The 21,994-nt window shown below is 46.7% G+C and overlaps 1 protein-coding gene across 1 annotated transcript in view; it reads right to left on the bottom strand.

The window, feature by feature from the left end:
* LOC123729170 (serine/Arginine-related protein 53-like) overlaps positions 1-21,994 on the bottom strand; it is a 179,686-nt gene that overhangs the window by 143,921 nt on the left and 13,771 nt on the right. The window contains exon 4 of the mRNA XM_045703374.1: positions 13,551-13,805. Within this exon, the coding sequence (XP_045559330.1) occupies positions 13,551-13,805 (255 nt within the window). The remainder of the gene's footprint in view (positions 1-13,550; positions 13,806-21,994) is intronic.

Here is a 21,994-nt window from a genome sequence, read left to right as displayed (position 1 = left end):
AACAGGTTAATCGAAAATGAGACATGGCAATCTTCACAAACGTAAAAAGTGCATTCTTAAACAATGGATGAGCTTTTCTTAGTAATCTACATGAGAACCATTTAGGGTTCAAGTATAAGTTGTGTATAAGTGAAGTTTTTAGAGGGAGGTTTAGTGCTTTTATATTTAATAATCTCAACCCACCCAGTTCATATTCATTATAAAGATAGGCATGCTTTATCTTGTCTGGTTTAACATCCCAGATAAAGCTAAACATGTTTTGAAAAACAAATCATCAGGAGTAGGCAGCACCATAAGTGAGTAACTGAGATAAGCCTAAGGAGTCAATCAGCACAATTTGTCCATAAATAGACAGGTATTTACCTCTCCATGGTTGCAGGATCTTGCCAACTTTTACTACTTTTCTATTGAAAATCATTGTGGAGAGCTCATTTATATATACAGTGCCTTGCAAAAGTATTCATCCCCCTTGGCGTTTTTCCTATTTTGTTGCATTACAACTTGTAATTTAAATTGATTTTTATTTGGATTTCATGTAATAGACATACACAAAATAGGCCAAATTGGTGAAGTGAAATGAAAAAAAATAACATGTTTCAAAAAATGGTACAATATACAAAATTGAAAAGCGGTGCATGCATATGTATTCACCACCTTTGCTATGAAGCCCCTAAATAAGATCTACCTTCAGAAGTCACATAATTTGTTAAATAAAGTCCACCTGTGTGCAATCTAAGTGTCACATGATCTGATCTGTCACTTGATCTCAGTATATATATATATATATATACACACACACACACACATCTGTTCTGAAAGGCCCCAGAGTTTGCAACACCACTAAGCAAGGGGCACCACCAAGCAAGGGGCACCATGAAAACCAAGGAGCTCTCCAAACAGGTCAGGGATAAAGTCGTGGAGAAGTACAGATCAGGGTTGGGTTATAAAAAAATATCCGAAACTTTGAATATCCCACGGAGCACCATTAAATCCATTTTAAAAAAATGGAAAGAATATGGCACCGCAACAAACATGCCAAGAGAGGGCCGCCCACCAAAACTCACAGACCAGGCAAGGAGGGAATTAACCAGAGAGTCAACAAAGACACCAAAGATAACCCTGAAGGAGTTGTAAATGGGGAAAACGCAAATTGGAATTTTCTTGTTCTCAACTCCTATGGCTGGACACCGCTGGGGCCTGATGGATGTTTCCCCGCCTTGTCATCTGTCCTTATCCGAATGGCCTGTGCTACCTTGAACTTGCCTGCCAAGGAAGTCGTCTCCATCTGCTTCTCCTCCTCCATCTTGTAGTGAAGTAGATGGAAAACAAGATTGTTCCAATCAGCGCTGGTCCAATGTAACAAGTCGTGGAAACCGAAGGCAGGGCATTCTGCTAAACTGATGGGAGTGACTGCGAGAGGCACTCCACACTTCCCTTTCACATCTGGACAAAAGGATGTGAGAATGCCATTCATCGACTACAGCTCAGCGTTCAACACCATAGTGCCCTCAAAGCTCATCATTAAGCTCGGGCCCTGGGTCTGAACCCCGCCCTGTGCAACTGTGTCCTGAACTTCCTGACGGGTCGGCCCCAGGTGGTGAAAGTAGGAAACAACACCTCCACTTCGCTGATCATCAACACAGGGGCCCCACAAGGGTGAGTGCTCAGCCCCCTCCTGTACTCCCTGTTCACCCATGACTGCGTGGCCACGCATGCCTCCAACTCAATCATCAAGTTTGCAGACGACACAACAGTTGTAGGCCTGATTACCAACAATGCCGAGACAGCCTACAGGGAGGAGGTGAGGGCCCTGGCGGAGTGGTGCCTGGAAAAGAACGTCTCCCTCAACATCAACAAAACGAAGGAGCTGATCGTGGACTTCAGGAAACAGCGGAGAGAGCACGCCTCTATCCACATCGAAGAGAGCGCAGTGGAGAAGGTGAAAAGCTTCAAGTTCCTTGGCGTACACATCACTGACGATCTTTAATGGTCCATCCACACATACAGTGTGGTGCAGTAAGCGCAACAGCGTCTCTTCAACCTCAGGAGCCTGAAGAAATTCGGCTTGGCCCATAAGACCCTCACAAACTGTCGGGCTGTATCACCGCCTGGCACGGCAACTGTATTTTAGTCAATGCCACTGCGACATTGCTCGTCCTAATATTTATATATTTCTTAACTCCATTCTTTTAGCTTAGAATAGTGTGTATTGTTGTGAATTGTTAGATATTACTGCACTGTTGGAGCTAGGAACACAAGCACTTTGCTACACCCGCAATAACATCTGCTAAATATGTGTATGTGACCAATACAATTTGATTTGATTTACATTGAATGACTGGAAACATCCATTCTCCATAATAGCCACCTCCTCCAATTATCCCAAAATACTAACTCCCTTCATCCTAAACTGAATGCATTTAACCTGGAAATATAACAACGATGGTCTTCAAAAGGAAATTTTGTCATATGGTAAAATCATATTCCGGATTAGAATAGGGAATGAAGGAGCATGTTTGATTTGTTGTCTAACTCAGCCCTACGTCTATTTTCTCTACTATAGTCTGAGGCTGGAACCCTACTGGCAGCACGACTGAATCAATCATTGTCCAGCATTGGAGAACGCGGATGGCAAGACGTGTTAGTCATCCTCTTGATTGTGAAAAAGATTTGTATAATGTAAAACCAAAATGTTTCCATTACTGGAACTCAATACGTTTATCACTGTTATAGTTTCAACAGATGTCAACACTATAGTTCTGCAATGACTAACAGAATCCTATAAACAAAATACTTACCAAATATTATTCTCAATCAGCTACATGAGAATCTACAATACCAAGTCTGGAAGGTGGAGTGTCTACGTGTTGAAAATGGCTGAGGTGCTACAACTTCGAGAAGATGTCACCACGCAACACAGGATGCCGTTGGCACACCTTTGAGCCGGGGAAGGACCTACTGTCAGCTTTCCCTATTGGCTCCCGGGAAGTGTGAAAACCTACAGAGTACTCAGAAATATTGTTGAAACAAAACATATACACCGAGTGGACAAAACATTAGGAACACTTTCCTAATATTGAGACTAAATATTTAAGGGCCTTTGTTCTTGAAACACTCACAGTTCGTGGCACCTACTACCATACCCTTCTCAAAGGCCCTTAAATATTTAGTCTGGCCCATTCACCCTCTGAATGGCACACATACAAAATCCATGTCTCAATTGTCTCAAGGCTTAAAAATCCTTCTTTAACCGGTCTCCTCCCCTTCATCGACACAGATTGAAGTGGATTTAACAAGTGACATCAATAAGGGATCATAGCTTTCACCTGGATTCACGTGGTCAGTCTATGTCATAGAAAGAGAAGGTGTTCCAAATGTTTTGTACACTCAGTGTAAATCATGTAAATAAGGGAAGTTTGTGTGAGCAACAATAAACAAGTGAGAAACAATATTTGTACATTCTTTATCTAGCATTATAGGTATCATTATTGTACTTTTATGTTTATTTAGTTTACTGGTCCCTTTTCCTGGATACTCACTTCAAATTAGCAGACCTAGGGGAGGGTAGATATCCAGAAAGACTGATGGACTACCCTGGTGTAAATACAGTACAAAACAAGTCGGTCCAATTAGACAGATCAGGTCAAATAAAGGTTTATTAGGGAGATAAACAAGAATACAAGGTAACTTTCTCAAAATAACAAAAGCATAGTGTTAGGAAAACATTCTGATAAAGTATTAAACTGGCAAAGTACTGAATAGATATCACTCAGACCATGGCAAAAAAAAAAAAAAAAAACGATGTATATAGATATCACCAAATGGAATCTTTTTCCTAATTGGTATACACATTTGTAACTGTTAAGTAAACATATGTGGTAATAAATAAATAGAATAGTGTAGTGGTGAACTGCCAGCAGTTATGTGATGTAAGGTGCATGAGTCATTGGATTGAAATATTTAGCAGTCTGTGAACTTGGAGCTGTCTCTGGTGGTACTGCTGGACTGTAAATGGTTGTCCATGTATTTATAGGCTTTCCTGTGACGGCGCCGGAAGTTGATTTACTGTGCCGTCTTCCGGAGTGAAGACGTCAGAGCTCTACAGCCTAGGGATCACCATTTGGTTCTTGTCCCATGGCTCCATACTGCTAAACAACATAGTCTTTATGCTGAATGTCTGTACTGCTTGTGATCGGTGCCTAGAACCTGTAGATCGGCCAATGTCAGAATGTCATTTCTGGTAGAATCGGACAAGCCGCAAATACCCTCCTCCAGGCAAAAAAAGTTCCATGTGTCCCATCCTGCTCACACATACAGTACCAGTCAAAAGTTTGGATACACTTACTCATTCAAGGGTTTTTCTTTATATTTACTATTTTCTACATTGTAGAATCTAAACATATTTTATATTTGAGATTCTTCAAAGTAGCCACCCTTTGCCATGATGACAGCTTTGCAAACTCTTGGCATTCTCTCAACCAGCTTCATAAGGTGGTCATCTGGAATGCATTTCATTTAACAGGTGTGCCTTGTTAATGCGTTTGAGCCAGTCGGTTGTGTTGTGACAAGGTAGGGGTGGTATACAGAAGACAGCCCTATTTGGTAAAAGACCAAGTCTATATTATGGCAAAAACAGCTCAAATAAGCAAAGAGAAGCGACAAACCATCACTACTTTAAGACATGATTAATGAAAACATTCTTGGCAAATGCTTTCGCTTTCGTACGTCTTGCGCAGGTCCAAGAATTTCACCTCTAGCGGCACAGTACCGATGCAGAAAATGTCAAGAACTTCGAAAGTTTCTTCAAGAGTAGTCGCAAAAACCATCAAGCAGGAATGGAAGACCCAGAGTTATCTCTGCTGAGGAGGATAAGTTCATTAGAGTGACCAGCCTCAGAAATTGCAGCCCAATAAATGATTCACAGAGTTCAAAGTAATAGACACATCTCAACATCAACTGTTCAGAGGAGACTGTGTGAATCAGGCCTTCATGGTCAAATTGCTGCAAAGAAACCTAAGTACTTAAGGACACCAGAAGAAGAGACTTCCTTGGGTCTAGAAACATGAGCAATGGATATAGGACCGGTGGAAAATCTGTCCTTTGGGCTGATGAGTAAAAATGTGAGATTTTTGGTTCCAACCGCTGTATCTTTGTGAGACGCAGAGTAGGTGAACGGATGATCTCTGCATGTGTGAATCCCACCGTGAAGTATGGAGAAGGAAGTGTGATGTTGCTTTGCTGGTGTGTTCTTTCATAGTTTTCTACAATGTAGAAAATAGTCAAAATAAAGAAAAACCCTTGAATGAGTAGGTGTGTCCAAACTTTTGACTGGTACTGTATACCCAGGTCCTGACTGCAAAAAAAAAAAAAGGCAGGTGCACCAGCGAGGCTGTCCTCGGTCTGGGATGTCTGGAGATCCTGGGATAGCTTACCCCGAATGAGGACTGCAATGGAATCCTACAGAAAAAACACATGTAAACAACACTATTAGGAATCTATTTTAATGTTCAGTACATGGTCTATAATGTATAACTGATCATGGTTTTCAGACACTTCTACAATCAATACACACCATCTTGATAACCAATGTAGCTAATGAAATAACCACTTGTTGATACCAAATAAAATGCAGTAGCTAGCTAGCTCGATGTTCTTGATAAATCCTGAGCTTGGGACTATAAAGGTTCTATCTGCAGAAATATGATTCTGTGATAATTGGCTTTAAAGTTCCGAACCCTCATGGTTTGAATGGTGTCAGCAATTTTTATATTGAATTCTTTTGAACTTAACAACATGAATTGGGGTATTTAAAATACTATATAGGTAGAGAACATTGAACAGAACAAGGCTATATGTCAATAACATTTTGGACAAAAATGCAGATAGATTGAGCCAAGCTCTCAAAATATAAAATCGAGAATCGAACCCACAATATAGAATCGAACCCACAACCCTGGCGTGCTCTACCAACTGAGCCACACGGGACCGTGTGGACTACAATAGTTCAAGAATATACCCAGTATAAAACGTTTTACCTGTTCCGAAGACATTGTAAATCGGAATTGATTTATTTTCAATCTTGTCCGTAGCTGTTATCGCCGCCTAGACTCTGTTCTGAGAGGATGTTGATGTATAGTGTCATTCCCAGCCGACTACCTATGAGAGCGGGGGTTTTGAGGAAACTGCATTCAAATCTTGAAATAATACAGCATTCTTGTATACACCTGTATACACACAGTTACACAGCACAGCTTTAACACATCCCACTAAACTAAAAGTGCATTTTCCAAAACAACACATTTCTATTTCAAAACGCACTACACCATCAAAACTTTAAATATGTGCCACAAAATCTAATACCAAAACAATATATTGTCATCTTTTGAGAAGATTTCTTTAGCAAAATTAACTTACACCCTCAAAACTTAGAATACATGTCACAAAATTGGTATAATTTGTTATTGAATGAGGTCATCACACAATTCATTATATACTGGCTCAACAAATAATAACCATACCATAAATAAACCACTTTTTTCTTATGAAAAAAGACTATATGATACGAGATTGTTAGGAAATATTTTAGAAAAGTAAACTCTATTCTTGTTTGCTGAATTAGTATCAAAACACTAAAGCAGGAAGAATGTCACTAAAAGGTGTAGAAAACTCAATTTGATACTGTATGGAATTGTTGTTATTGAGTAAACACATGCACACACGTAGCAACATTTCTCCTGTGGCATCACACATTACAGGCAATCATCTTTCTCTTGTGCATTTATCCTGTGTAAACCAGTCAGCCTGCTAGTTAGCTAGCTGTTTGCGTTGGATGGCTAACGTGTTCGGGCATGGATCGGGGCATAGCTCTCCAAACAGACAGAGAAATGGGCTGTTTGGTTTGAACTACAAAGCTCGTTTGCTTTTCCATCCTTCTGTCTGTTTAGTGGTTTTAATGTGAGCGGCGGTGGGTTTGTGAAGCTCAGGGTCTGTTTTCAGGAGAGTCTTCTCATTATTTGTGGTAAAAAAAAAAAGCAGCTAAATTACACTTACAGCAGCAGCAGCACCGCCACAGGGCATCGTCGGCAACAGAACAGCGCTCGCTCTTCTTTGTATGAGTCTGGAGGGAGACCCACCTCCCCCCTTGATGTGAGTATGTGTGTGTTCCTTAACAGTCTACCGCTATGACCCTCTGCAGGCGGGGTTCACTTCCAACCCTCCCCTGTTGCCCCTCCTCCTCCCCCTCCTCCTCTGGCCGCCTCACTCTCAGGAGCCTCATTGGAGAGCCACCACGCCCACCTGGAGGAACGGGTTGTACCCCCAGCCCCCATACCTCCCCCTTTCTCCCACCTCTCCCGCTCCAACCCACTGCGTCCATTTCGCTGCCGGCCCCACTGCTTTAGTGCCCCCCCGCCGCCACACTTACAGTTACGCATTGATTTCATTCAAATCTAACCTTCCGCGCCGCGTTTGAAGTTGTCCTCTCTCCCCGGCCTACCCAGACACAGCCTAGAGTCTTGCAAAACAGCCCAACACACACACACAGAGCGCCAAAGGTTCCCCAGACCGATCCATTCACAGACACAATCACAACAACACCATCCATGGCTGGAGGGCAGGGCTCTGTACTGAAACGCACGCCAAACACATACACACTGCTGGCTCTGTGTGTATTACCAGCACTAATGAGCTGATAGATGTTGAACTGATGAGAGGAGAGCAAATTATTTACTCTGACCAGGGATGAAACACACACAGAGAAAATGTTCACATCTCTCTTACTCATAGCTTGGCCTAGTTCCTAGGTTTAGGGCACTGCCATAGAGTATGTCTGCCACCCTCTCTGACCCGTCGACTCATGCCACCCACAATCATATGCCCAGCCCATCTCCACTAACCACAGGGAACACCATAAGAGACCAATTGGATGGAAATTCCTTCCTTCCTTCTTGCACAAGGTGCTCTACTCTAGATTCCTTCTTGGTTTTTCTCTTGAAGCGGTACAGAATAGAGAAAAAGGCCCTTTTTTCTTGAAATTGCTGGAGTGTGAAGCAAAAAGCTTTAACGGAGCGGGTGAATATCAAATTGTGTGTGTGGGGGGGGGGAGACAGCGGCATGTCAGACAATCTCTGGTCTACAACAGGGATGTGGCTCTGTTCGATGGTGTGTGTTGGGTGGGCTGGTAGCTGCAGTTTGAGTGTGTGTGTGTGTGTGTGTGTGTGTGTGTGTGTGTGTGTGTGTGTGTGTGTGTGTGTGTGTGTGTGTGTGTTTAAACCAACACAGTCCATCAACAAACTCTTACACACACACTCTCACACTTTCACACATCCCGAGTGGGTCAGAGGAAAGCAGAGATCCTTATCAAGCTTTTTAAAGGATATTGAAGCCTTAATAAGAAAATATAGATATATTCCACCGGCCTTTTTAGTTGAGTGTGTTCACTATATTTGTTTGGCTGATATCGATCTAAGAAAAGGAAATGTGTAAAACAACTAAATAAAGAAACACATAAATACATATATATAGCCCCTTTAAAAGCCAACAATCAATGTGTTGCTCACAAACCCCCCCACCCCATTTCAACCTGTCAAACCCATTGTACATAGCCACAAAATCCTTTAATTCAACATTCCCGAGCATTAGTGCAATACAAACAACTAGTGATGGCGGAAAAAATCTGTACAATTACATAACGGAATATTATTTTTGGACAATATTTTTATCGATATTTGACACCAATTTTTTTGCTACTCTAGGTAACTTTAGCTTGCGTTAGTCAGCTTTACCTGCGCCAAAACTCCAGTATTTTTAATCCTTGTTTTCCATCTTCTTTTTAAATATTAAGCAAACATGTTTTCAGCACTTTTATTTCCCTGACTGATCAAAACTCATCAAATTGCAATAAAATCATAGTATCGATTTGTGAGAATCGCAATGCATATCGTATAGGCACCTAGGTATCGTGATAATATTGTATAATGAGGTCCCTGGCAATTCCCATCCCATTTAGACCAAAGACAATATCTGGGGACAATATCTAATTTAGGATCAGTTTTACCTTTTAGATCACAATCACAATATCATTACATGGACAGGGTTACCTGATACTAGGTCAGCACTCCTACTCTTGAGAAGATTGATACCAATATAAATCCGACCCATCCTAAAAGTGTGCATACGTGAACGAGCAATATAACTCTGCCTGAACAACACCCACCATTCACCATACAGTGTCCGCGCATTCTGCAAGATTGATTGTATATTGGAAACAATTTAAAAGTAAATGCTACAGCCACACTTCTATGCAAAATACACATTTTTTTCAATATTTGGTTTATCCGTAGATTATTGTGTTTCTATCTCCTGCCTTGGTATAGGCTCTAAGGCTACGATATGACTCTCCTATCGCACAGCAATACTGTAGCCTTTACCCATACTGTCAAATCTAAGCTACCGGTCTACAGTTGAAGTCGGAAGTTTACATACACCTTAGCCAAATACATTTAACTATTTTTTTCACAATTCCTGACATTTAATCCAAGTAAAAATTCCCTGTTTTAGGTCAGTTAGGATCACCACTTTATTTTAAGAATGTGAAATGTCAGAATAATAGTAGAGAGAATGATTTATTTCAGCTTTTATTTCATTCATCACATTCCCAGTGGGTCGGAAGTTTACATACACTAAATTAGTATTTAGTAACATTGCCTTTAAATTGTTTAACCTGGGTCAAACGTTTCAGGTAGCCTTCCACAAGCTTCCCAATAGAATTTTGGCCAATTCCTCCTGACAGAGCTGGTGTAACTGAGTCAGGTTTGTAGGCCTCCTTGCTCGCACACACTTTTTCAGTTCTGCCCACAAATGTTATATGGGATTGAGGTCAGGGCTTTGTGATGGCAACTCCAGTACCTTGACTTTGCTGTCCTTAAGCCATTTTCCACAACTTTGTAAGTATGCTTGGGGTCATTGTCCATTTGGAAGACCCATTTGCGACCAAGCTTTAACTTCCTGACTGATGTCTTGAGATGTTGCTTCAATATATCCACATAATTTTCCTGCCTCATGATGACATCTATTTAGTGAAGTGCACCGGTCCCTCCTGCAGCAAAGCACCCCCACAACATGAACATGCCACCCTCGTGCTTCACGGTTGGGATGGTGTTCTTCGGCTTGCAAGCCTCCCCCTTTTTCATCCAAACATAACGATGGTCATTATGACCAAACAGTTCTATTTTTGTTTCATCAGACCAGAGGACATTTCTCCAAAAAGTATGATCTTTGTCCCCATGTGCAGTTGCAAACCGTAGTCTGGCTATTTTTTAATGGCGGTTTTAGTGCAGTGGCTTCTTCCTTGATGAGCGGCCTTTCAGGTTAGGTCGTTTTACTGTGGACTCGTTTTACTGTGGATATTGATACTTGTGTACCTGTTTCCTCCAGCATCTTCACAAGGTCCTTTGCTGTTGTTCTGGGATTGATTTGCACTTTTCACACCAAAGTACGTTCAGCTCTAGGAGACAGAACACGTCTCCTTCCTGAGCGGTAAAATACATCCACAGGTACACCTCCAATTGACTCAAATGACGTCAGTTAGCCTATCAGAAGCTACTAAATCCATGACATTATTTTCCAAGCTGTTTAAAGGCACAGTCAACTTGTGATACAGTGAATTATAAGTGAAATAATCTGTCTGTAAACAATTGTTGGAAAAATTACTTGTCATGCACAAAGTAGAAAACCTAACCGACTTGCCAAAACTATAGTTTGTTAACAAGAGATTTGTGGAGTGGTTGAAAAACATGTTTAATGACTCCAACCTAAGTGTATGTAAACTTCCAACTTCAACTGTATGTTTCAATCATTTGCAGTAACTTGTGCTGTATTTGGCAAAGGACTGTGAACAGTTTCTGAAAGAAAAAACAATGGCAAATTGCTGTGGACCTGTCAGCAGAACATTTGAATTCAACATGTTTTGCAATGACTTTTCCCCCAACCTAAATATGCTGGACTGCCCATTAAATTTGTGTAGCCTATTATAAACCGCACTGCCTTTGGGATCAAACATACTGTATCAACACTTGAAATACATATAGCCTATGTATTTACTAGGCTACTAGCCCCAATTAAATGAGAGACGTGTATGGTCATTTGTTGTAGGCATATGGCTACTTTGGGAATAAGATCACATCACGACCAGAAAATGTGAGGAATTTATTCTGCAATTGTTATGAAAATAAAATAAATAGGAAAATGATTCCTATGTCTAATCTAAGTTGGCGTGAGAATGTCCTTTCCTCCATGCAAATGTAAGACCATGCATACACACATTTTCTAGTATTGTACTGCAAGCAGGCAAGTTAGTAATTTGTGCAAATGGGGAATATGACAACACACTTACTCAGAAGAAAATAATAACAAGATGCAGCCATTTGGGCTTAGGGAAGAGCGAAAATCTGTGTTTTATTTTTTTAATAATAAGACACAGGAATCTATTATTTTTTCACTTTTTTTTTTTTAAAGGGATGCTGTCAAAATGTGATTGAATTCAAATGGATTTACCAATAGGCTATTTAAAGTTGTGCTGTATGCGATCCCATAGGCAGCCGGTTTATAACCAACAGTTGGTCAAAATGGCAGGTGATCTTTTGCTTTGAAGTATGTATGCTACTACTGTTTGTAGCCTACTGTAATATGTTTTTTGAAAATAGTAGCCTAGACAATATTTTGGAATTCGCTGTCAGTCCAGCACATTAGGTTGTGTGGGGAGGTCAATGCAAAACATTGTTGAATTGAAATGTTCTCTAGGTCCACAACAATTTGCCATAGTTTTCTCTTTTAGAAAATGTCACCGTCCTTTGCCAAATACAGCTTAAGTTACTGCAAAAGACTGAATAATTCTGACAACACAGTAAATAGACCGGTAGCTTATGTAAAAGATTTGACGGTATAGGCTACAGTATTTCTGTGCAATAGGAGCACGACATCATAGCTTCAGAGCCTACATTGCAGGAGACAGAAACCCAATAATCTATTGATAAACAAAATATTGAACTATTAGTCTTTTGCAAACAAGTGTGTGTGGGCTGTAGCATTTAAACCTTTTTTGAATACATACAATCAATCAAGTGTGTGGAACTTGCTAAAGGCAGCATGCATGTTTAGTTTGAAAAAGTCACTGTAAAAAGTCCTGTGTCTTACATATATTCCCACACTATGAGGTTGGAATAATACTGTGAAACTGTGAAAATTATGATAATGCCCTTTTAGTGTCAAAGCTGTTTGAAATGTCAGCCTGTTTTGGTAGGATGGAGTTTTGGCCTGCCTGGTGACCTAACCAGGTGGTAAATTAGTTAATAGACTTAATAGACCAATAAGAAATAGAGTTCCAAACCTCTCTGCCAATAACAGCTAGTTTTCCCCTCCCCACTCAGACCACTCCCAGACAGTCCAAGCAAAATTTCGCTTGATAAATTGCTCTTTGCTAAGAAGCTATTTTTGATCGTTTTTGACAATTTTAATTGAAAACAATCACATAAAGTACTTAATTGTTACCCAGAAATGATTTGATATTGAGATAAAAAAAAAACAGCTGCATTGGACCTTTAAAACATTCTGCCCACACCTGTACAGAAATGTGATCAAATGTGCCATCGCTCTTTCGTTTAGAGCCTGCCGTGTCCTAATCTCAATAGTTTCAAATTATACAGCAAATATTGTCACCATAAAAGGTGAATGGCGTTTTCCTGACGGAGCTACAACGCTCGTTCACGTGCACACAGTTTCACGACAGGTCTGATTTACAACGGGAAACATGTATGGTGTGCGCCAAGTTTATCATTCTCAATATTTTTTTACTTATGTATTCTTTTCAGAAATGGTGCATGCGGATATTTAGTTAGAAATTTACACAACGGTTATAAATGAGGCCCCGGAACGCATGCCTTGATATGTGATCACAGTCTAGAGACCCTTGCCAAAATGGGGCGTATGGATACGTTATATTTGGACGGGGTTGCGCTGAGGCCTCCACAGTCCTCTCTCTGTGCGTCCCTCAGAGCTCTAGTGCATAACTGACGAGTCCGAGACACGCGCCACTCAACATGACAGACAACGACTCCCCGCCAATCACATTACCCCGCCCTCCAATCACATTAGAACACAGCGCTTGGAGGAAGGATATGGGTGAATCAAGGTGCTATTCTCGTGGAAAGTAAGGCCCCTGAGTTAGTTAGGTCCACATATTGCACCTGGGTTGTGTGTGTGTGAACATATTGCAACTGGGCCAAGGTAGATCAACAGTAGAGAGATAAAGAAATCAACTATGTTCAGGTGACGCAGGTACACTTAAGGATGCAACATTACAAGAGAGAATGTAATGCATTCCGAGAAGGAGTGATGGATGGATGAGGCTGGGATGAGGCCCAGCCGGGGTGTCTCTGCTGGATACTCTCATAATATCCATGTTAATGCACCTGTGTGGGGGGGGGGGTATGTGCGTATGTGTATGTATGTCAGTGTGAGTATGCCATGGACTCACAAAGGAACTTTTCACTCACCCTCGTTTGTTGGACCTCTTGGCTTTGGCTCTGCCCTTGTCTCGGTCCCTGCCCTTGTCTCGGTCCCTGCCCTTGTCTCGGTCCCTGCCCTTGTCTCGGTCCCTGCCCTTGTCTCGGTCCCTGCCCTTGTCTCGGTCCCTGCCCTTGTCCTTGTCTTTGTCGCGGCCCTTCAGCCGGCTGCGGTCTCGGCTGTGGCTCTTCTTGCGGCTGGACCGGCTGCTGCTCCTGCTCCGAGACCGCCGACGCTCACGAGACCTGGAGAGACAACACAACACACGATCAGAATCACAAAGAAATATTGATAAAAAGTATGTAAAGTATGTTCAATTTCATTTTAAATATACTGTAACAGTTAGCACTAACAATGGCCGAAGAGGCACAGTAACAGTTAATAATAATGATCATTTGGGGGGTGCTTTTGTCCTGTTACACACAAATGTGTTTCTTGCATATCGCAACTCCCCCTGAGACACCTGCAGGGAATGGGGTCATGGCCAGGGTCACCATTGTCCAGTACCCCTGGAGCAATTAGGGTTAAGTGCCTTGCTCAAGGGGAACGCGATAGACTTTTCATCTTGTCGGCTTTGGTATTCGAGCCAGCGACCTTTCGGTTACTGGCCCAATGCTCTAACTTTGAGGCTACCTGCTGCCCCAGTTAGCATTGGAGCTAACACTATCCAGCATGGTTTTGACATGCAACCAAAACCACCCCAGCAGGGTAATCCAGGTCCCATATGTTATGACTCCCAAGGCCTTGGGTCAGTCAGACTGATAGAGAGGGCTTTATGTACTGTAGGGCCTCTGTAAATTGTAATGCCTTGTGTCACATTATCCATTGTTTAAATGTTGAAAAGACACAATTAAAAAGTCATACAAATCAGACTCTCTCTCTCTGTGTGTGTGTGTGTGTGTGTGTGTGTGTGTGTGTGTGTGTGTGTGTGTGTGTGTGTGTGTGTGTCAGAGAGAGAGAGAGAGAGAGAGAAATCAGAGAGAGAGAAAGACAGAGAGAGAGAGAGAGAGAGAGATCAGAGAGAGAGAAAGACAGAGAGAGAGAGAGAGAGAGAGAGAGAGAGAGAGTGAGAGAGAGAGAGAGAGAGTGAGAGAGAGAGGCCAGAGAGAGAGAGAGAGAGAGTGAGAGAGAGAGGCCAGAGAGAGAGAGAGGCCAGAGAGAGAGAGAGGCCAGAGAGAGAGAGGCCAGAGAGAGGCCAGAGAGAGGGAGAGGCCAGAGAGAGGGAGAGGTCAGAGAGAGAGAGGCCAGAGAGAGAGAGGCCAGAGAGTGGGAAAATAGTTACTAGTTGTCAGGGTGACGGCGGTTAATTTACAGCTTCTGGTATGGGCAGCAGCCTATTGGAAAACCCGAGTCGGCGTTGTGATCAGAAACTGATGGTTGGAGATGGGCGACCGGCTGGAGATGGGGGACCGGCTGGAGATGGGGGACCGGCTGGAAATGGGGGACCGGGGGACCGGCTGGAGATGGGGGACCGGCTGGAAATGGGGGACCGGCTGGAGATGGGGGACCGGCTGGAGATGGGGGACCGGCTGGAGATGGGGGACCGGCTGGAGATGGGGGACCGGGGGACCGGCTGGAGATGGGGGACCGGGGGACCGGCTGGAGATGGGGGACCGGCTGGAGATGGAGGACTGGGGGACCGGCTGGAGATGGGGGACCAGCTGGAGATGGGGGACTGGGAGACTGGCTGGAGATGGGGGACTGGCTGGAGATGGGGGACAGGGGGACCGGTTGGAGATGGGGGACTGGGGGACCGGTTGGAGATGGGGGACCGGTTGGAGATGGGGGACTGGGGGACCGGCTGGAGATGGGGGACTGGGGGACCGGCTGGAGATGGGGCCCCCGGCTGGAGATGTGGGACAGGCTGGAGATGGGGGACAGGCTGGAGATGGGGGACCGGTTGGAGATGGGGGACCGGTTGGAGATGGGGGACCGGCTGGAGATGGGGGACTGGGGGACCGGTTGGAGATGGGGGACCGGGGTTGGAGATGGGGTCTGGTTGGAGATGGGGGACCTGTTGGAGATGGGGGACCGGGGGACCGGCTGGAGATGGGGGACCGGCTGGAGATGGAGGACTGGGGGACCGGCTGGAGATGGGGGACCGGCTGGAGATGGGGGACTGGGAGACTGGCTGGAGATGGGGGACTGGCTGGAGATGGGGGACTGGGGGACCGGTTGGAGATGGGGGACTGGGGAACCGGTTGGAGATGGGGGACTGGGGGACCGGTTGCAGATGGGGGACTGGGGGACCGGCTGGAGATGGGGGACTGGGGGACTGGTTGGAGATGGGGGACTGGCTGGAGATGGGGGACTGGGGACCGGCTGGAGATGGGGACCGGCTGGAGATGGGGGACCGGCTGGAGATGGGGGACCGGGGGACCGGCTGGAGATGGGGACCGGGGGACCGGCTGGAGATGGGGGACCGGCTGGAGATGGAGGACTGGGGGACCGGCTGGAGATGGGGGACCGGCTGGAGATGGGGGACTGGGAGACTGGCTGGAGATGGGGGACTGGCTGGAGATGGGGGACAGGGGGACCGGTTGGAGATGGGGGACTGGGGGACCGGTTGGAGAGGGGGGACCGGTTGGAGATGGGGGACCGGTTGGAGATGGGGGACTGGGGGACCGGCTGGAGATGGGGGACTGGGGGACCGGCTGGAGATGGGGCCCCCGGCTGGAGATGTGGGACAGGCTGGAGATGGGGGACTGGGGGACCGGCTGGAGATGGGGCCCCTGGCTGGAGATGTGGGACAGGCTGGAGATGGGGGACCGGTTGGAGATGGGGGACCGGTTGGAGATGGGGGACCGGGGTTGGAGATGGGGTCTGGTTGGAGATGGGGGACCTGTTGGAGATGGGGGACCGGGGGACCGGCTGGAGATGGGGGACCGGCTGGAGATGGAGGACTGGGGGACCGGCTGGAGATGGGGGACCGGCTGGAGATGGGGGACTGGGAGACTGGCTGGAGATGGGGGACTGGCTGAGATGGGACTGGGGACCGGCTGGAGATGGGGGACTGGGGGACCGGTTGGAGATGGGGGACTGGGGAACCGGTTGGAGATGGGGGACTGGGGGACCGGTTGGAGATGGGGGACTGGGGGACCGGCTGGAGATGGGGGACTGGGGGACTGGTTGGAGATGGGGGACTGGCTGGAGATGGGGGACTGGGGGACCGGTTGGAGACGGGGGACTGGGGGACCGGTTGGAGACGGGGGACCGGTTGGAGATGGGGGACTCGGGGACCGGTTGGAGATGGGGGACTGGGGGACCGGCTGGAGATGGGGGACTGGGGGACCGGCTGGAGATGGGGCCCCTGGCTGGAGATGTGGGACAGGCTGGAGATGGGGGACCGGTTGGAGATGGGGGACCGGTTGGAGATGGGGGACCGGGGTTGGAGATGGGGTCTGGTTGGAGATGGGGGACCGGTTGGAGATGGGAGACCGGGTGGAGATGGGGGACTGGGGGACCGGCTGGAGATGGGGGACTGGGGGACCGGCTGGAGATGGGGGACTGGGGACCGGCTGGAGATGGGGGACTGGGGGACCGGCTGGAGATGGGGGACTGGGGGACCGGCTGGAGATGGGGGACTGGGGGACTGGCGGACCGGCTGGAGATGGGAGATGGGGGACTGGCGGACCGGCTGGAGATGTGGGACAGGCTGGAGATGGGGGACTGGGGGACCGGTTGGAGATGGGGGACCGGTTGGAGATGGGGGACCGGTTGGAGATGGGGGAGGGTTGGAGATGGGGGACCGGTTGGAGATGGAGGACTGGGGGACTGGTTGGAGATGGGGGACTGGTTGGAGATGGGGGACCGGTTGGAGATGGGGGACCGCTGGAAGGACCGGCTGGAGATGGGGGACTGGGGGACCGGTTGGAGATGGGGGACTGGTTGGAGATGGGGGACCGGCTGGAGATGGGGGACTGGGGGACCGGCTGGAGATGAGGGACTGGGGACCGGTTGGAGATGGGAGATGGGGGACTGGGGGACCGGCTGGAGATGGGAGATGGGGGACTGGGGGACCGGCTGGAGATGTGGGACAGGCTGGAGATGGGGGACTGGGGGACCGGCTGGAGATGGGGGACTGGGGACCGGCTGGAGATGGGGCCCGGCTGGAGATGGGGGACCGGTTGGAGATGGGGGACCGGTTGGAGATGGGGGACCGGTTGGAGATGGGGGACCGGTTGGAGATGGGGGACCGGTTGGAGATGGGGGACCGGTTGGAGATGGGGGACCGGGGGACCGGTTGGAGATGGGGGGACTGGTTGGAGATGGGGGACCGGTTGGAGATGGGGGACCGGCTGGAGATGGGGGACTGGGGGACCGGTTGGAGATGGGGGACCGGTTGGAGATGGGGGACCGGTTGGAGATGGGGGACCGGCTGGAGATGGGGGACTTGAGTGGGGGACCGGTTGGAGATGGGGGACCGGTTGGAGATGGGGGGACCGGTTGGAGATGGGGGACCGGTTGGAGATGGGGGGACCGGTTGGAGATGGGGGACCGGCTGGAGATGGGGGACCGGCTGGAGATGGGGGACCGGCTGGAGATGGGGGACCGGTTGGAGATGGGGGACCGGCTGGAGATGGGGGACCGGCTGGAGATGGGGGACCGGCTGGAGATGGGGGACCGGTTGGAGATGGGGGACCGGCTGGAGATGGGGGGACCGGCTGGAGATGGGGGACCGGGCTGGAGATGGGGGACCGGCTGGAGATGGGGGACCGGCTGGAGATGGGGGACCGGCTGGAGATGGGGGACCGGCTGGAGATGGGGGACCGGCTGGAGATGGGGGACCGGCTGGAGATGGGGGCAATTAGGTAGGGCTTTAGATGGCGGCCTTATCGATCCTGACAGTCAATGGGATGGACCCCTGAATACACACAGATACACTCACACTGGGACTAGTTGGAGAGATTTAGTGGGCTACTTATAGAGACAGGCTGGCTGGGCCAGCCTTCAGAGCCCATTGACACACTGGCAGTCACCACAGCCTGTAACTGCCTCTCTCACACACACCTCCGTGGAGTGGAGAGACTACAGTGTCTGTTTACGCATGCACACCTCTATTGATTGAGATAAGTCCTTTTCAATACACCGTCAGTCGGAGGCTGATGGGTGTGTGTGTGTGTCTGACAGTGACAATGTGAAAAGAAGCCTGTAAAAAAAGAAAAGGAGGAAGCTAAGGTGTTATATTCTATCATCTATCATTTTATTGATTTGTCTATAAAAAACAGTCCAACCTGCTGTCCGAGAATCTTTATTGCTTTCTTTCCTCTTTATTAGTTTGCCATTTGAAATATCCAAAGCGATCCCTCTTTTGACATAAAACAAATCATATTTTTCCAAGTTCTGTCACAAAAGTCTGTGGACAACTGTTGACAACAGGTCCTCCCTGTTAATATAACCTTATCATCATTATGATCTAAAACACAAAACTGATCCTGGATCAGCACTCCTACTGTGAGATACTTTATACATACACTAGTTCTACAAAGGGTTCTAGTGTCGAACAAAGCTGGGTGTCAACGATGAGTACATCGTTGATGTACATGCATTGAATACTGCAAAAATAAAACTAGCTCTTTATACAATACAAATGACATTCAAAATGTCTGCCTAATACTGTGCTTGCACAATGACATGGCCATTTGCAAGGACACAGGTATTAATAAGTATCACATGAATACATCCTTCATAAGAGAAATATATTTTAACGTCATAAAACGCTGCACTGCCATCGCTAGTAACGGTGGGCAATCATTTGCCTGGCTACCCAAACTCCTTTCTCTAGCCGAACGCTATACCATGCCCACAGACGGTAGTTTCTTCTCCGCAATGAGTCTGGACCGGAGTACTTCCCTGACAATTTCAAGAACGCAAACACACTTCTGATTGGTCCCCAAAACCAATGGGTTGGGCCAGAGCCAGAACACACGTGGGTAAGGCAGCATTTAGAAAATGTGTCATTGGCTCTGATACTCTTGTACTCTAATTGGTTAGAAATGATCCAATCGTTGATGACTTTGTTTTGTACAACACCCCTCATTTTGACATCACCACAAACAACTTAAATGATGGCAGTCTCAGACTGAGTTTGTAGCGATCTTAGAGCAGTGGAAGAACTCCGTATGAGTCATTTTTAGTTTATATTTATTTAACTAGGCAACTCAGTTAAGAACAAATTCTTATTTACAATGACGGCCTAACTGCCTTAACTGCCTTGTTCAGGGGCAGAACGACAGATTTGTACCTCGTCAGCTCGGGGATTCGATCCAGCAACCTTTCGGTTACTGGCCCAACGCTCTAACCACTAAGCTACCTGCCGCCGCCATCAAGCAAGTAAACATCAATGTTCTATGTATCAAGACCGCACACGTGCAAGAGGGAGAAAATCACCTGTGGTTTGCAAAGCCTTGTCAGAATTAGAGCTACATGAATACAATACATCAGAGTTCTGTGTAAGGTGGTTATATCACCAGAGAACTGGCAAACCACCCAGCCTTAACGTCCTGGGGGAATATGTATAGGTTTATTCATCTAATCTGCCTCCCGCCTGGAAGATCCTCAGGCCAACCCACAGGCTGTGGTGTGGGAAACGGTGTGGGGTACGACGACGTATGTGAGACAAGGAATTGGACACTGTCCACTTTCTGTTTTGGTCTGTGTTGGGGGGGGAGTTGATTGTGTGTGTGTGTGTGTGTGTGTGTGTGTGTGTGTGTGTGTGTGTGTGTGTGTGTGTGTGTGTGTGTGTGTGTGTGTGCACGTCCAATTGCTACATATGGAGAAACACAAGCGCAGTCTTATTTTATCAGCCAAGCATCTCGTGGCAAGCAGATGCAATAAACACTAAATCTGTGGCTGCTTTTCTGAACGAGAGGGGGGGGGGCCTGCAGCCACACACTTCTGGGGTCTGTACCAAATTAAATTTACTGTAGTTAATAGAGTGAGGCTATGCTGTTAAATGTCAATTTCATTACCAAGCCCTTCCCCTTGGAGAATGATTAGCTCGTTTAAGGCCAGGGGTAAATGTATTAATGCAAGAGACACAGATAAACAGCATCAACCCCTATCCCCATGCCAAGGCCCTGCCTATTTTACATTTTATTTCGGGTTATTATCATCATCTCGGGAGAAAATGCTTCCCCTATGGCCTAAACATATTCTCATTTCTATTAACAGGGCCTTGCTGTTTTCTCCCTCTCTCCTATTCGCCTAGCCAATCCATTAAATCGGGCTGCCGCTATTGGCTAGGGCAATTTTCTCCGTGAATTATCAATAAAGTAATTACCAGTGTGTTGGAGCGAGGTTGGGGAGCTTATCGCTAGGTGACCCCCCGCGCTCACCCTGGATATGATCCCTAACCACAACCTATTTGGGTAATTATATCGTCGGGGGTGTGTAGCCTGGATGGTGGTGTCGTCGCCCCGCGTTATCTGTCTGTATTATATTTCGGAGGCTAAACATGTTTTTCATTGAAAATTGGACATTAATGACAGCCACATGATACCACTAGTGCTGGAAAACAGGCTGAAGTCTCGACTGGAATCCCACCCTGGTCAAATCATTATTCATGCCCCCTCCTCCATGCCCCCCGTGCCTCCCCTCTCCACCTCCCTCCCCATCCCAGCAGTGACGACAGCCTGGAACTCTCTCTCATCCATCCGTCCGTCCATCCATCCATCCATCCATCCTCTCAATAGTCTTTCAGCTGGGGACTGTGGCCCTCTCCTCCCAGGGGACTACGACCACTACCACTACTAACGATCCATACTCTCTATGTACGGTAGACAAAGGTACAAACATAGGCATAAATGCTACATCCACAGTGCTAAGTGGGTATATTACATAAGCCGTTTAGCAGGCCACTATCCAAAGTGACTTATAGTACAGTGAGCCAATATATATATATTTTTGCAAATGTGATCTCTGTGTGTGTCGAACCCCATGACCCTGGCACCGCTAGAACCACGCTCTTAACACCTGAGCAACACAGGACCATGGTGATGGTTACCCTATATCTTGACGTTAGGGGAGATTTCCTATGTCAGCGTGGTCAGTCTTTGATTAACGGGCTATGCCTATGTGAAAGAGAAGTCTCCGATTCCACTGGTGATTGTCACGTCGTCACTCTGCTTCGATAAAGTGGCTCTTTCTAAGCACCTGACTGATGGATTCGGATGGGGCTGCTGTGCTAGGACTGGACCTGTGAGAGACCAGGGTGAACACTATACCAAATCCTTACTTGGGATCTGCTGCAGTTAACTCAAATATTTCCCCTTTAATATCAATACACAATTGAAGAGAAAGTCAAAAGTCACACGCCAGTTAGTGCTTTGGACCCATGTCTTGACTAGGACTCTTTCTAACACCAAACGAGGTCTGGTACTTTAACCAAACCTCCAAATACGCAAGACATAGAAACCACATCTGACAAAAACAA

The sequence above is a fragment of the Salmo salar genome, chromosome ssa20 (assembly GCF_905237065.1).
Source record: "Salmo salar chromosome ssa20, Ssal_v3.1, whole genome shotgun sequence".
Taxonomy (NCBI): Eukaryota; Metazoa; Chordata; class Actinopteri; order Salmoniformes; family Salmonidae; genus Salmo; species Salmo salar.
This window is presented reverse-complemented; position numbering and strand designations above follow the sequence as displayed.